This window comes from Panthera onca, chromosome D3 (assembly GCF_046562875.1).
Source record: "Panthera onca isolate mPanOnc1 chromosome D3, mPanOnc1 haplotype 2, whole genome shotgun sequence".
NCBI lineage: Eukaryota > Metazoa > Chordata > Mammalia > Carnivora > Felidae > Panthera > Panthera onca.
In genome coordinates this window covers 8358893-8375791 of record NC_138350.1, presented here as the reverse complement: position 1 = coordinate 8375791, position 16899 = coordinate 8358893, and the positions used below count along the sequence as shown (strand labels likewise).

Sequence of the window (16899 nt, the reverse complement as noted above, 5' to 3'; positions counted from 1 at the left end):
CACCCCTCGCCGACGTCCGCTGGGGTTTCCGAGCGCCCCCAAACCACGCAGCTGATTCGCAGGCGGCCGCCAGGGCCTCCCCAAGCAGCGCCACACTCGGGACAGGCCCCCGGGCCCTCCGCAACGCTGGCGCCGTGCTGATGACGTAATGGGTCGGGGGCCCCGACGGGGCGGGGCCATTGGTGTGCACCACCTGATTCGAGCGGCGTTCGGGTTCTCCCTCTCCGCTCCCGGCGCCGGCCAGAAGGTTCATCCCGCCGGTAACGGCCCGCGCGAAGGAGCCGGGAGTTGGGGCTCGTGATGAGCAAGAGGAAACAGAGGTCCCCGGCAGGTCCAGAGGTAAGAGAACAGAGTTGTGTGTAATAACAGCAATAGTAGTTGTATATTCGGAGGGTTAACTTTACGTAAAGCTCTTTTTCTCCATCAGTTTCTTTCTTCTTTACGAAGTAAGCATTTGACGCTGCGAGGTAAGTATGTTCTTATCCCCCGTTTGCAGATCAGGTAACTAAGTCTCAGAGAACCGAACTCACTGGCCATAGCTGAGACGTGGTCAGGTCAGAATTGGACGCCAAGTTTGTGCTCCTTCCGCTACACCAGCAACCTACCGGAGGACCTTGTAGGAGCTTTTGGCTGATCACCGCTTGGTGGTTCTTCATTCGTTCACTTAGATACTGAGCGGCATCTGTACCAGGCCTACTCAACACTTGGGAAGCAATAGGATCAAGAGCCCGGCCTTGCTCAGTGGATCTCACTTTCAGGAGAGCTAAGCGGCAAATGAACAGGGGACGGCACTGAGTTTGTAGATGCTAAGAAGAAAGTGAACAGGATGCTGAGGTAAGAGAATAAATGGTTGTGGGGACTTTTCCTAGTAGATGATCAGGGAAGGTCTCCCATGAGGTAACACTGAAGCTGAGACCTCTGAGGAATGAGAAGGAGCTGTCTGTTGGAAATCTGAGGAGGAGATTTCTGGGCATATGGAACAGCAACTGCAAAAATCTTAAGGCGGAAATAAGCTAAATAATGTTCGAGGAGCAGCAAAAAGTTCGTTGTAGCTGGAGCAGAGGGAGTAAAAGGACAGAACGATAAAGGATGAGACTGGAGAGGTGGACAGGGCTGTATCATACACCTCGAGTTCATAGTAATGACTTTGAATTTTATTCTATGTCACTGGAAGATTTTAAACTGAAGAGTGCTGTGATCAAAGTTATGTTTTGAAAGATCACTCTGCTAGATAGAGAACTGTGGGCAAGCAAGAGTGGAGACATGGAGAGCTATTAAGAGGTGATTGGAACGATCCAGATGAGAGATTGTTTGATGCTCGAACTAAGGAGGTAGCAGCAAAGATCAGGTAGATGGATTTACGGTATGTTTTGGGAGTACAGTTGCCGGTATTTCCTGAAGGATTCAACGTAGAAAGTAAGAATAAGAAATGAATCAAGAATAACTTCCAGGAGTCTGTCTTCAGCAACCGGATGGATGATGGTGCCATTCAGTGAATGAAAGGTTTGATGAGGCTGAGGGTGGGGAATCCACAGGTTTTTTTTCTGTCGAGGTTAATTTGAGGGTTTTGTGCGCTATCCCAGAGGATAAGTCAAGTTGTGGTGCAGACCTGGTTGTCATCTTTATTGGCCATATGCCTACAGTGCATTCCTCAGCCCCCTAAAGTAGGTGTGGCCACGTGCCTGTGCTCTCCCCAACGGAAAGTGTACAGAAGAGATGTGCCCAGTTTCCAGGCTTGGCCCAGAAAATTCGTCAACAGGTGCTCCTACTTACCCTGCCAGCTGGATGATTCTGGTTCTGGACAAGGCACAGCCTCAAGATGGAAGATCCCTAAGTGGAGAACATTTGCCCCCATTGACCTATATGTCCACCCAGGACTGTTCTATGAGAAACAGAAATAAACCTTTATTGTTTTGAGCTTTCATGTATTCGAGTCTTTTTGTAATAGCAACTTTGCCTGTGCTGCCTGTAATCCAATTAAGAACAGTGATCCATCAGTGAACATTGGGAGGAAATTTCTAAATGAATTGATATTATCCATAACAGGAAATCAAAGATGCCTTGGTTTTATTCATTCATTGATTGAGTAGTAATTTATGGGGTGCCTCTCTGTGCCAGGCACTGTGCTACATAATAAAGATGCAGAGATGAAGAAGAGAGGTCCGTAGCCTCAAACACTGAGTCTGGCAGCTTAACTTCTTGACCATTACCTACATGTGCTTTCCCTCTCCCCTCCCAACACACACACACACACACACACACACACACACACACACACGGCCTAATTTGTACAAGTTCTTTTTTTTTCTTACATATTCTTCAACCACATTCTTCTTTTTTTTTTTTTAATGTTTATTTATTTTAGAGAGAGAGAGACACAGGATCTGAAGCAAACTAGGCTCTGAGCTGTCAGCACAAAGCCCAACATGTGGCTCAAACTCACGAACCATGAGATCATGACCTACGCCAAAGTCAGCTGCTTTAACCGACTGACCCACCCAGGTGCCCCTCTTCAACCACATTCTAAATACCACTTTATCAGGAAGACAGGATTAAGTCTTGTCCCCAGTCTAAATCAGATATTCCTATTGTCTCATAACTTACTTCCTTATACTTATCTCGTAGTTTTTATTTATATATTTATTGTTTCTTATTCTTTAGTGTTCTCTCTCCAAGGGACAGAATCTTCTTTGTATTATTGACCACATCCTCAATACTCAGCCCACTGCAGATATTTAATAAATATTTGCTGCAGGAATCAATGAATGGAGAAGGCAGAGCCCAAAGGAGAGGTTTCCTCCATTTTTTTGCTGGGGAAATGGCTGTGGTAGTAAGCCTCTAAGGTAGTCATCAGTGATGCCTACCCCTTGGTATTCATGGTCTTGTGTAATCCCCTCACCCTGCTTGAAGGATCTAATGGCTTGCTTCTAATAATGGGATGTCATGTCCGAGATTACGTTACAGAAAGACTTTGGCTTCTCTCTTGGGCACTCTCTTACTCTCTTCTTCATTTGCTCTGAAGGATGCCAGCTCAAATGTGAGTTACTTTATTCGTTTCCTGGGGCTTTCATAATAAGTTACCACAAACTGGGTGGCTTAAAACAAACAAATTTATTTTCTCACAATTCTAGATGCCAAATGTCTGAAATCCATATGTTGGGAGGACCATGCCCCCTCTAAAGGCTCTAAGGTTGAATTCTTTACTTCTTCTACCTTCTGGTGGCTCCCGGCAGCCCTTGACATTCCTTGGCCAATAGGGAATGTATTACTCCAGTATCTGCCTCTGTCTTCACATATTCTTCTCTGTGTCCTCTCCTCTTAGGAGGACACTAGTCATTGGATTTAGGGCCCACCTTAATCCAGTATCTTAATTACATCTTTTTATCTTAATTACATCTACAAAGAGGTCAAGATTCTGAGGTTCCATGTAAACATGAATTTGGAGGGGAGGATACTAATCAGCCCATGATAGTTGCCCAGTATAGGGGTCTACATATCAAGGAACTAATGTCTTTCGCCAACTGCCCGTGAGAACACAAGGCCTGCCAAAGACCACATAAATGACCTTAGAATGGATCCTTCCTCATTTGAGCCTTGAGATGATTGCAGCCTTCTGTGCCAGGAAGAGGCACCCAGCTAAGCTGTGTCCAAATTCCTGACCCACAGAAACTAAGATAAAAAAGGTTTTTAGGGCACTAAGTTTGGGGGTGACTTGTCATGCAGCATAGATAACTAATACGGATTTTGGTGCCTGGAAGTGGGAGGCTGCCATGACAACCACCTATAATGTGGGAGTCGCTGAGAACCAGACAGTGCACAGAGGCTGGAAAGATTTTGAGGAGCGAGTTAGAGAAAGCTTAAATTATCTTGAACAAACTGAACTTTGAGATGAACTATCTGAAATCTGAACTTTGAAGATGCTATGCATGAGGGCCGAAAAGGAAGTAAGGAACGTTTTTGGAAACTGGAGGAAAGAGGATCCTGGTTTTGAAGTAGCACAAGGTTTGGCAACACTGCCATGGGCAATTATGTGGAAAGAACTAATGTTCCCAATGAAGTTGGTGATCTCGTAAGGCAGTTTCCAAGCAGGAGATGCTGCCTGGTTTCTTCTTGCTCCTTGTGGTAAAACATGAGAAGAGAAGCAGATTATTAAACAGGAAGGAGCCAGGACTTGCTTGTTTTGAAATTTTTAGTCTCTCTAGATGGCAGCCAGTGCTAAAATTTAGCAGTGGCTGTGAAGCAAGGATCAAATCCAGAGCACTGTAAGGAAAATGTGGTCTGTCTTAGTTCAGGTTGCTGTAACAAAATACCTGCCCCCACCAAATTCAATTCCTTGCAGGCAAAATACATTCATTCCATTTCAACAGCCTCAAAAATTAAGCCTCCTACATCAGCTCCAATGTCCAAAGGATGTAGATATCTAAATCAGATGTGGATGAGACTATAGGTGTGATGCATCTTGAAACAAAATTCCTCTTTAGCTGTGGACCTGTGAAATCAAATAAGTTAGTTACGTGCTTCCAAAATACAGTGGTAGCACATGTGTAGGATAGCCATTCCCATTCCAAAAGGGAGAAATCAGAAGGAGGAAAGGGGTGCTGGGTCGCAAGCAGGTCCAAAACCTAATAATGCAAATACCAGTAGATTTTAAGCCTGGAAAATAATCTTCTTTGGTTTGATACACTCTCCTCTGGACCCACTGGGGTTGTAGCCCTGCCACCAAACCCCAGATGAAGCCTCTCTAGCCTGTTGGAACCAAGCCATCGGCCCTGATGATTTCTGAATTACCTCTGGAATCATCCTCTCGAAGAATAGTGCACATTCACAGCAAGTTAGCTCTTTTGCCCTCTTTGGTAGAATCTAAGAAGTCCAGAAGCCTTCCTTCGTTTCTTCCTGTCTCGGTTCCCTTCAGTTCAAGCAGGCAGTGTTTCTGCTCCCATAATCCAATAATGTCTGTCACGTGATAGTCCAACCACATCCTTCAGTGTTCTCTTCCAAACACACTTTCTAAATTTTTGCAGTATGGACAGGCTGAGAATTTTCCAAATTTTTAAAAAGTTCTGGTCCGTTTTGGTTTAACAGTTCCTTCTTAGATTCATCTTTTTCCTCTCACATTTTATCATATGCAGTCAGAAGGAACCAAGCTGCTCTTCAAATGCTGCTTAGAAATTTCTGCTAAATATCCAGTTTCATTGCTCACAAGTTCTGTCTTCCAAAAGCACTAGGACATAGTTTGGCCACGTTCTTTGCCACTTTGCAACAAGGACCACCTTTTTCTTTCTCCATTGTCCAACAACATGTTCCCCATTTCCTTTAATGCCCCACCAAAATGGACCTTTCCACCCACATCTCCAGCATGTACCCCCAAACTCTTCTGGCTTCTACCCATTACCCACCCACCCAGTTTCAAAGCCACTTCCATGTTTTTAGGTATTTGTTACAGCAGCAGCCTTACTTCTCAGTACCAAAATCTGCTATAACAAAATACCGTAGACTGGGCATCTTAAAAACAGACATTTATTCCTCACAGTTCTGGAGGCTAGGAAGTCCAAGATCAAGGTGCTGGCAGATTTGGTTCCTGGTGAGGCCCTCTTCCTGGCTTGCAGGTGACCACCCTCTTGATGTGTGGTAGAGAGAGAGGAACCTCTAGTCTCTTCCTTTTCTTATAAGGATACTAATCCCATCATGGCACCCCCTTTTCATGACCTCATCTAATTTTTAAAAAATTTTTAAATGTTTATTTTTAAGAGAGAGAGAGAGAAAGAGAGAACGAGTGGGTGAGGGGCAGAGAGAGAGGGAGACACAGAATCCAAAGCAGGCACCAGGCTCTGAGCTGTCAGCACAGAGCCGGACGTGGGGCTTGAACTCATGAACCGTGAAATCATGACCTGAGCCAAAGTCAGACACTTAACCAACTGAGCCACCCAGGTGCCCCCTCTTGACCTCATCTAAACCTAATTACTACCCAAAGGCCCCACCTCCAAATATCGCAGTGGGAGTTGGAGCTTCAACATATAAATTTGGTAGGGACCATAACATGGCCTAAAGGTAAAGTAGGAGATGTGACTATATAATTTGTTAAGACCTCAGACCGTTAAAGATGGTATCTCAGAAGCCTATTCAATTTTCTGGAAAAGATCCTTTATAGATATTCAGGATGCATCTCTCAGATCCCCTCAGTCAAACCTAAGGCCTCTAGGAAGCTTAAGGTCATTGTTCCGCAGCACTCACAGCAGGAGTTGAAGGTAGAGGACTTTTATCAGGGAGATTTGCAGGTGTGGCTGTGGTCTGATGGTGTGAACTACCTATAAGGTTCCCAGGAATCCCACAAAGTTCTTGAATGAGTTGTATTTGGACCCTTGGACTGAAGGAGAAACAGTACAGGATGAAAAGAGGCCTTCAGACCTCCAGGATTCTGGCAGGAAGCAGACTGAGAGAGCTGCTCAGCTACACATATGTGCTACTTCTTATGAAATAGGATGACTCAGAGTGGAGCCAAGAGCCATGGATAATTATTCTCAGGCTCTGAGAACTCATCAGGGAGTTTCCAACATTTGCCCAGCTAGATTCAGACGTACTATGTACCAGCGACTCCTTTGTGCCTCTCACTTCCCCACCCTTGAACAAGAATATCCATCGCTGTCGTCCTAGCCTGGTCCCACCATAGTATGTTGAGTGTTGGGGGGGGCGGGGGAGGCAAATAATCCGTCTCCTTAATTTTCGTAAGTCGACAGATCGAAAGGATCTGTGCTTGAAGAAATGTACTTCAGAAACTATACTTAGGGGATTTCACCTAGACTTGATTTAGTTTTGAGATTGTGGACTTCCTGCTGATGCTGTAGTGGGATGAGGGTTTTGAAACCCTTCAAAGGGAGAGAGTACATTTTGCATGTGGGAAGGACATGAATCACTGGCTTCCAGATGACAGCTTGTAGTGGGTAGCCTCTGACATGGCGCCTCGTGATACCTTTGTGCAATAGCCCCCGCCTCTTAAAGGTGGCCTAGAATCAGTGATTTGCTTTTCATTAACAGAATATAGCAAAGTGATGCAATATCCCTTCTAGGATTTGGTTACAAAGACACTGTGCCTTCTATCTGGGACTCCCTCTCACTCTTTTGCTCATTTGCTCTGAAGGAAGTCAGCTGCCATGTTGTGTGCTACCTTACAGAGTAGTCCACACAGGAAAGAACCATGTCGGCTGATGTCTCTGGCCAACAGCCCACAGGCCCTGAGCCCTGCCAAGAGCCATGTGAATAAGCAACTGGGAAGTGGATCCTCCCCCAGTTGAGCCATGAGATAACTACAACCCCAGCCGACACCTTGATTGTTGTGAGGTTGAGTCTGAGCTCCCCATTAAGGTGTAAAGATTACTTTTAAAAAATGTGGGTTGTTTTAAGCTTCTACATTTGTAGTAATCTGTTATGTAGCAATAAGTAACTGATAGCAGGTGGTTAAAAAGAAGAGACATGCAGGTCAGAGGTCATGGTAGCCTGGACTGGGATGATGACAGCAGACAGCAGGGAGAAGTGAACAGATCTGAGATGTATTTTCCATGTGGAATCAGCAGGAGTCAGTGATGGATTGGATGTGGGGGATGCAGGGGCAGGCAGTGGAAAGGGTAATACCCAGGTGATCCAAGGGCACAAGCAACCCAGGGGGCAGGGGCGATTTACTAGGACTGAGCACACTGGGAGGAAAGGGGTTAAAGGGTACTTCCTGGTAGGGGCTCAATGACTGAAATGTAGGGGTGGATGGATGAGAACCTGCAGTCAACCTGTCACCACATGTCATTTTCTCTGATGCACAAGTGCCCTTAATCAGCAGTTTCAGAAGAGTAACCCTGCTTGGCAAGGGTTGGTGGGGATGTGGCAAAACTGGAACCCTTGTACGTTCTCAAACATTTTATACTGGCGAGAGCGTAAGATGATTTACAGCTACTGTGGAGAACAGTTCGGCGGCTCCTCCGAAAGCTAAACGTAGAATTACCATCTGGTCCAGCAATTCTTTCCTAGATGTATACCCCAAAGAATCAAAAAGAGGTATGCAAACAAATCTTTGTAAACGAATGTTCATAGCATCGGTATTCACAGTGGCCAAAGATGGAAACATCCGGGTGTCCATTAACAGATGAGTGGATGAATGAAATGTGATATATATCTATGTAATGAATATTATTCAGTCAGAAAAAGGAATGAAGCACTGATTCATGCTACGGTGTGGGTAAACCTCGAAGACGTGATGCCGAATGAAAGAAGCCAGAACAAAAAGTCACATTCTGTGTGATTTCATTCATATGAAATTTCCAGAATAGGCAAATCCATAGAGACAAAAAGTGGACAGTGGTTGCCAGGGGCCGGGTGGAGAAGGGAATTGAGAGTTAACTGCTTCCTTGATACAGAATTCCCTTTTGGGGTAGTGAAAATGTTTTAAAATTAGATAGAGGTGGTGGTTGCACAGCATTGAGAATGTGCTAAATGCCACCAAATTGTAGTTTAAAATGATCAGTGGTCAATTTTATGTTATGTAAATTTGACCCTATTAAAAAAAAACAAAAACAAAAAACAATACAACCACCCCATTTCTCTCAAAAGGATCTTTCCTTTTTAAACTGAATTATTTCTTTTTTAATTTCTTTTTTAATTTTTTTAATGTTTATTAATTTTTGAGACAGAGAGAGACAGAGCATGAATGGGGGAGGGTCAGAGGGAGAGGGAGACACAGAATCCAAAGTAGGCTCCAGGCTCTGAGCTGTCAGCACAGAGCCCGACCCGGGGCTCGAACTCACAGACTGTGAGATCAGGACCTGAGCTGAAGTCGGAAGCTCAACCGACTGAGCCACCCAGGCGCCCCTAAACTGAATTATTTCTTAACACACTTAGAAGTCCACTTAAAGGGGCGCCTAGCTGGCTCAGTCAGAAGAGCATGCAACTCTTGATCTCAGAGTCATGAGTTCAAGCCCCACATCGGGTATAGAGATCACTTAAATTTTAAAAACTTTTTTTTTAAAGGTCCTCTTATGGGGCACCTGGGTGGCTCAGTCAGCTAAGTGTCCATCTTCGGCTCAGGTCATGCTCTCGTGGTCTGTGAGTTTGAGCCCTGTATCAGGTTCTGAGCTGACACCTCAGAGCTCAGATTCTCTCTCTCTCTCTCTCTCTCTCTCTCTCTCTCTCTCTGCCCCTCCCCAACTCATGCTCTGTCTCTATCTCAAAAATAAACATTAAAAAAATTTTTTAGTCCACTTAAAGTATTAACAGACCCAGGCCACTACATGAATTTCCTAAGTGCTTAGAACAAGGGTGGTGGACTTCTGAGTCTGAAAGGTTTATAGTCATCTGACTTACTGGATAGTCTGCTTGAGCAATTGCCAGGGAAGTGTGTTTGCTTTCTTTTCCCCGGGTGGCTTGGTATAGCTCTCATTCCAAGTGGAGCCTGTGAAGATTTGAGACCAAAAAGTAGTTGGAAACCATACAGCCTTTCTCCCTCTCCCCTATCTTTTCCCTCTAGTGGAGTTTATTTTCCCATTTCAGAAGCACTGTGTATGTCATTAGTTTTTAAGAGTTGAACAGTTCGGGGGTTAATGCAGAAAGTGGAAATCCCCTACGAACTCACTAACAGAGGAAGCCTTTGTTAATTCTTTCCTGCTGCCCTTCTCTGAAACCAAGTTTGCATTTACCTGCCCCCAGCATGGCACCTGTAATGGCACCTGGCATTGGGTGAAACACAGCTTACCTCCTTTCCAAACTCTTCAGATACCCACACTTTATTCTGTGATAGGAACTAACACCTCTATGGTAACCTTCACCTACCTTATCTCATTTAACCTCCTAACAGCCCTTAGAGGTGGGCATGGTGATTATTATCGTTCCCATTTTACTGATGAGGAAACAGACTAAGAGAGGTTAACTGGGCTTAATCAATCTTCAGTAATTCATACATAAAATATTTCTTGAGGACCTACTGTGTGCCCAGCAGTGGGCTGGATCATCCATCTGGTGAAGTGGCAGCTCATCCTGGAACTGAGGACCAACCCGATTCTGGCCACAGCCCCACTTCCCGCCCAAGCTCCTATTGACATGGCTGAGGCAAGGGTTGCTACAGTGTGCTGCTTACTGTGCCTTCCTCAAGAGCCTCGTCACCTACTCAGGACGAGAATAAGTCAGTTGGTCTGAAGGCCTGGCAGCACCTCTTCTGGTTCCGTACTTCTAAAACCTTAAGGTGCAGACAAATCCCCTGGGGATCTTATTCAAATGCACATTCGAGTTCGCTCTGGCTGAGCTGGGGCTTGAGAGTCTGTATTTCTAACAAGTACCCGAGTGAGGTCGACGCTGCTGGTTTAAGACCCAACCGTTGACTAGCAGGGTTCGAATGTCCCTCTTCAACCTTGAGAGGCCATTTTCCATGTCTCCGTGTCCCAGGCCCGTGTTCCTGACTTTAGAATAATGCAGCCCTTCAGTGGCACCCCCGTACAACGTCTTATATGTCACTTCAGGCCATGTAACACACATTCATTGAGCACCTATTCGCACTGTGATCAAGCTCTGCTCTAGTTTGGGCAAGTCATGAAATCCCTCTGGGCGGTTAGAGACTGGTGGACGACTCATCATCAGAACACAAATGCTTTGCTCCCTTTTATGGAAATGACTAATGCCCAGAGGCCTGCTGATCCTCGCACTCCAGGGGGGCTCTTCCTCCAGGTTACATGAAAGTTGTAGTAAACTGATGATGGGCAGGAGAAACCCACGGGACACTGGTTTTCTGTTGCGGTGGTGTCTTTTACATGTATAATTTTATTTATATATCTATCTATCTATATATATATATAATATATAATTATATATATATGTGTGTATAATTGTATAATTTTTTAATGTTTATTTTTGAGAGAGAGAGAGCGCACGCGCACACATGGAAGGTGCAGAGAGCCTGACATGGGGCTCGAGCCCACAAACCGTGAGATCATGACCTAAGCTGACGCCTAACTCACTGAGCCACCCAGGAGCCCTGGTGTCTTCTTTTTTTAACTATGATTCTCAAAATTAAATTCTCCCTATTTTGTTTACTGATTATAAAAGCAATATTACCTGAATATCCATTAATAGAGGTTTATTCAATTGCATATATATATATATATATATATATATATATATATATATAAATATATATCTATATATCTTAAGTAATAGTGTAGCTGTTGAAAAGAACAAAACGCCTGTTATATGCACTGAAATGCAAGATGCTTGTAGTAGAACAAGTAAAAAATAGTAAGATACCACACATTCCGGATAAAGGAAATTCTTCTCTTAATTAATAATTAATGAAGGATTGCATAACAGAAAGTAAAGGTTTATCATTGACACACAATTTTGTGTTCTTCACATATTTTTATATGCACTTGTAAATGTGTGTTTGTTATGAGATGATCAGGCACGTGCAGACCAGCAGGAGCTACAATTTTTTGGCAGGAAGATGACTTATCATTTACAACCACCACTGCTCTCCAAGGAAGGTCCTTGATTTGCTGACCAACGTGGAGGGGGGGTGAGAGGGTGCAGATTGTACCCAGATGCTTTGCTGTGTGTTAGAAAAGGATGAGGCAGCAGAGTGCAGGGAGGGAGGGAGAGAGGGGCCATGGAGGGTTAAGAACAAGAGAAAAAAAGGAAAGTCCTGGGCTAGGGAAAGGGGACGATCTCCAGGAGAGGATGCATGTTGAGGGTGGGAAAGGACTGGACTGATAGTTCGAACCTTGTGTGATGTGTCACTCCCCCTTGTGCCTCCAAAAAGCTTGAGTAAAGTTTGCTTGCAGGCATGTATTTGCTTTGGAGAAGATCTACGCAATTCTGAGTCCTGTTTCAAGACTAGCGGTGGGCAATATCAGAAGTTGCCCAGCATGGCCCAGCCACATCTGAGTTTGTTATGCAATTTTTTTTTCTACAAAAATGGAAATCTAACCCAAGAGAATGAAAACACGTCCACTCAAAAGCTTGTGCATGAATGTTCTTAGCAGCATGATTTATAATAGCCAAAAAGTAGACACAGCAGGTTAATGGATAAACAAAATGTGATCTGTCCCTATGCTGGAATAGTATTCAGCAATACAAAGGCCTGAGGTACTGACACATGCTACACTGTGCATAAATCTTGAAAACATTACACTAAAGTGAAAGAAGTCAGACAGAAGAGGCCCCATACCATATGACTCCATTTATATGAAATGCCCAGAACAGGCAAATCTCTAGAGACAAAGTAGATTAGCGATTGCTGGGGAGGAAGAGGGTGGTGGGAAGGGATTGGAAGATGAAAGCCAAGGGGTATGGGTTTCTTTTTAGGACAATGAAAATGTCCTACAATCAGCTGTGGTGATAGATGCACAATTCTCTGAACATACTAACAAATGTGAGGTATGCACTTTAAATAGGTGAATTGTATGGCATGTGTGATATACAGGATAAAACTGTTTCAGTAAGGAAGGGAGGAAAGGTGGGAGAGAGGGAGGGAGGGAGGGAAGGAAGGAAGGAAGGAAGGAAGGAAGGAAGGAAGGAAGGAAGGAAAGAAAGAAAGAAAGAAGGAAGGAAATGGGAGCCAACCTTCCTTTCTTGTGATAAACCAGTGTCTGTCAAATTGAATGGACATACTGACCACTGAGGACCTTGTTAAAATACAGATTCTGATTTATTAGGTGTGGGGTGGAACCTGGGATTCTGCATTGCTTAGAAGCTGCCTGGTGATGCAGTTGCTTCCGGCCGGTTGTAGATCTCACTGATGAGTGGGTATAGACACCTCCAGGGCACCCATCACTCAACAGCCCCTGCCTAAGTGATGGACCTAACTACAAGTGAGTGCCATGTGACCCCATCCCCCGGCCACAGCCAGCTGGCTCAGGAATGGACATCTGACCCAAATTGGGCCCAGCGGAGGCTCCTGGGAATTGAGACTGGAACGTTAAGCCAGTCATGAGTTATGTTGTCCAGTCTGAGACAGTCATTGTCTGTCTCAGACATTGTCTGTCTGAATATTAAAGTGGGGAAAGCCAGCCTGCAGAGAGAGGAGACGACTGTGGAGAGAAGCAGAAAGGAGCAGTATTCCTGTCTCACTACACTTCCTGTCCCATATCCTTCCCCAAACATCTCCCTTTTGCTTAGAGTGGTATCTCAGAATGCCACCAAGTGGTCACTGGTGTTTTTGTTTTTGTTTGTTTTTTAGAGAGAGCATGAGTGGGGGAGAAGGGCAAAGGAGGAAAGAGAGAGAGAGAGAGAGAGACTGACTGACTTGTAAGCAGGCTCCACGCTCAGGAGGAAGCCCAAATGCGGGCTCAATCCCACGATCCAGGGATCATGACTTGAGCCGAAATCAAGAGTTGGAGATTCAACTGACTGAGCCACCCAGGCTCAGTCACTGTTTTGTTTTGTTTATTAATTTTTTTAAATTTACATCCAAGTTAGTTAGCATATACTGCAATAATGATTTCAGGAGTAGATTCCAGTGATTCATCCCCTGGGTATAACACCCAGTGCTTATCCCAGCAAGTGTCTTCCTTAGTGCCCCTTAGCAACCCATTCCCCAACCCACAACCCCTCCAGCAACGCTCAGTTGTTTTTTTATATTTAAGAGTCTCTTATGTTTTGTCCCCCTCCCTGATTTTATATTATTTTTGCTTCCCTTCCCTTATGTTCATCTGTTTTGTATCTTAAATTCCACATGTGAGTGAAGTCATATATTTGTCTCTCTCTGACCAATTTCACTTAGCAAAATACCATCTAGTTCTATCCATGTTGTTGCAAATGGCAAGATTTCATTCCGTTTGATTGCCGAGTAATATTCCAGTGTGTGTGTGTGTGTGTGTGTGTGTGTGTGTGTGTGTGTGTGTGTGTGGTGTATGCCACATCTTCTTTATCCATCCATCCATCAATGGACATTGGGGCTCTTTGCACACTTTGGCTCTTGTCGATAGTGGTGCTATAAACATTGGGGAGCATGTGTGTCTTCAAAACAACACACCTGTATCCCTTGGATAAATACCTAGTAGTGCAATTGCTGGGTCGTAGGGTAGTTCTATTTTTAACTTTTTGAGGAAACTCCATATTGTTTTCCAGAGTGGCTGCACCAGTTTGCATTCCCACCAGCAGTGCAAAGAGATCCTCTTTCTCCACATCCTCACCAACATCTGTTATTGCCTGGGTTGTTCATTTTAGCCATTCTGACAGGTGTGGGGTGGTATCTCATTGTGGTTTTGATTTGTATTTCCCTGATGATGAGTGATGTTGAACATTTTTTCATGTGTCTCTTTAAGAGCCAGCTGGATGTCTTCTTTGGAAAAGTTCTATTCATGTCTTCTGTCCATTTCTTCACTGGACTACTTGTTTTTTCGGTGTTGAGTTTGATAAGTTCTTTACAGATTTTGGATGCTAACCCTTTATCTGATATGTCGTTTGCAAATATCTTCTCCCATTCCGTCGGTTGCCTTTTAGTTTTGCTCTTTGTTTCCTTTGCTGTGCAGAAGCATTTTATCTTGATGAGGTCCCAATCATTCATTTTTGCTTTTGTTTCCCTTGCCTCTGGAGACGTGTTGAATAAGAAGTTGCTGCGGCTGAGGTCAAAGAGCTTTTTGCCTGCTTTCTCTTCTAGGATTTTGATGGCTTCCTGTCTTACATTAAGGTCTTTCATCCATTTTGAGTTTATTTTTGTGTATGGTGTAAGAAAGTGGTCCAGGTTCGTTCTTCTGCATGTCGCTGTCCAGTTTTCCCAGCACCGTTTGCTGAAGAGACTGTCTTTATTCCATTGGATATTCTTTCCTGCTTTGTCAAAGATTAGCTGGCCATACGTTTATGGGTCCATTTCTGGGTTCTCTATTCTGTTCCATTGATCTATATGTCTGTTTTTGTGCCAGTACCATACTGTCTTGATGATTTTAGCTTTGTAATACATCTTAAAGTCCGGGATTGTGATGCCTCCAGCTTTGGTCTTCTTTTCCAGGATTGTTTTAGCTATTCGGTTCTTTTCTGGTTCCGTACAAATTTTAGGATTGTTTGTTATAGCTCTGTGAAGAATGCTGGTATTATTTTGATAGGGATTGCATTGAATATGTAGATTGCTTTGGGCAGTATTGACATTTTAACAATATTTGTTCTTCCTATCCAGGAGCATGGAATATTTTTCCTTTTTGTGGTGTCTTCTTCAATTTCTTTCATAAGCTTTGTATAGTTTTCAATGTATAAAATTTTCAACTCTTTGGTTAGATTTATTCCTAGGTATTTTATGGGTTTTGGTGCAATTATGAATGGGATCGATTCCTTAATTTCTCTTTCTGTTGCTTCATTATTGGTGTATAGAGATGCAACCGACTTCTGTACGTTGATTTTATATCCCACGACTTTGCTGAATTCATGGACCAGTTCTAGCAGTTTTTTGGTGGAGTCTTTTGGGTTTTCCATATAGAGTATTTCCATATAGAGTCACCTGAGAAGAGTGTAAGTTTGACTTCCTCCTGGCAGATTTGGATGCCTTTTATTCCTTTTTGTGTCTGATTGCTGAGGCTAGGACTTCCAATACTGTGTTGAATAACAGTGGTGAGAGTGGAAATCCCTGTCATGTTCCTGTCCTTAGGGGGAAAGCTCTGTTTTTCCCCATTGAGGATGATATTAGTGGTGGGTCTTTCATATATGGCTTTTATGGTCTTAAGATATATCTTTCTATCCCTAATTTCTTGAGGGTTTTTATCAAGAAAGGATGCTGTATTTTGTCAAATGCTTTCTCTGCATCTATTGAGAGGATCATGTGGCCCTTGTCCTTTCTTTTATTGATGTGATGAATCACAGTGTTTTGCAGATATTGAACCAGCTCTGCATCCCAGGTATAAATCCCATTTGGTCATGGTGAATAATTCTTTTAATTCTTTTGCTGGATCTGGTTGGCTATTATCTTGTTGAGGATTTTTGCATCCATGTTCATCAGGGAAATTGGTCTGTAGTTTAGTGGGGTGTTTGCCTGGTTTTGGAATCAGTTTTTTTTAATGTTTACTTATTTTTGAGAGAGAGAGAGAGAGAGAGAACACAAGCTAGGGAGGGGCAGAGAGAGATGGAGACACAGAATCCGAAGGAGGCTCTAGGATCTGAGCTGTCAGCGCAGAGCTGGATGCAGGGCTCAGACTGGGCAGCGAGATCATGACCTGTGCCAAAGTTGGAGACTTAACCGACTAAGCCACCCAGGTGCCCCCAAGACACTATTTTTTTTTTTAATGGACATTTAAGTTTGATGTTTTCTGCTGTTACAAATAGTAATAGCATGCTTTTCACTCTTGTCCAGTTATATTCTTGATACATTTTAGCAGTGGATTTCTATACAAGTATGAAAGCACACACTGGTTTGTGTGTGTGTGTGTGTGTGTGTGTGTGTGTGTGTGTGTGTGTGTGTTTACCTAAACTTCAAATACATCATAATAAAATTTTACAGTCTGTGAATGGAAAATTCTAGCATTTGCTGAACTTGACTCAGCTGAAATCCTTCAGCCTCTCAGAGTTGGAAGGGACCCTAGTCATCAAGGCCAACCCTGTGCCCGCAGTCCTGCCCTGCATTTCCACAGCATCCCTGCTGGGGCTCCTCAGGCCTTGCTGGGACACTTCCCCTGACCCAGCCTGAACTGTCCCTCCTGCAGCCCTTCCTGCCCATTGTGAGAGGACTCCCACTGGCCTCCTTCTCTGTTTGCTGATGGCATCGTGCTCTCCTTTGGGAGCCACAGAAACATCATCTCTCTCCTAGGACAGCTTTTCAGATGTCTCACTTGGTGGCCTTTTTAAAAAACTATTTTCTGGGGGCCTGGGTGGCTCAGCCGGTTGAGCGTCTGACCTCAGCTCAGGTCATGATCTCACGGTTTGTGGGTTCAAGCCCCGCATCGGGCTCAGTGC

At 44.0% G+C, this 16899-nt stretch overlaps 1 protein-coding gene and 1 long non-coding RNA gene across 6 annotated transcripts in view; one reads left to right on the top strand and one right to left on the bottom strand.

Moving 5' to 3' along the window:
* Positions 1 to 195, bottom strand: part of MAPKAPK5 (MAPK activated protein kinase 5) — a 43935-nt gene extending 43740 nt beyond the window's left edge. For all 4 annotated transcript variants that reach the window (XM_081790680.1, XM_081790681.1, XM_078435799.1 and 1 more), the window contains exon 1: positions 4 to 195. In XM_081790680.1, the coding sequence (XP_081646806.1) occupies positions 4 to 180 (177 nt within the window). In that variant the 5' untranslated portion in view covers positions 181 to 195. The remainder of the gene's footprint in view (positions 1 to 3) is intronic.
* LOC132665368 (uncharacterized) lies at positions 170 to 1917 on the top strand. 2 transcript variants are annotated; one of them, XR_009604096.3, is made up of 2 exons: positions 170 to 339; positions 669 to 1917. It is a non-coding gene; the product is annotated as an uncharacterized LOC132665368 (long non-coding RNA). The 2 variants fall into 2 exon arrangements; XR_013551372.2 differs by having other exon boundaries at positions 497 to 1917.
* The last annotated feature ends 14982 nt before the right edge of the window (positions 1918 to 16899 follow it).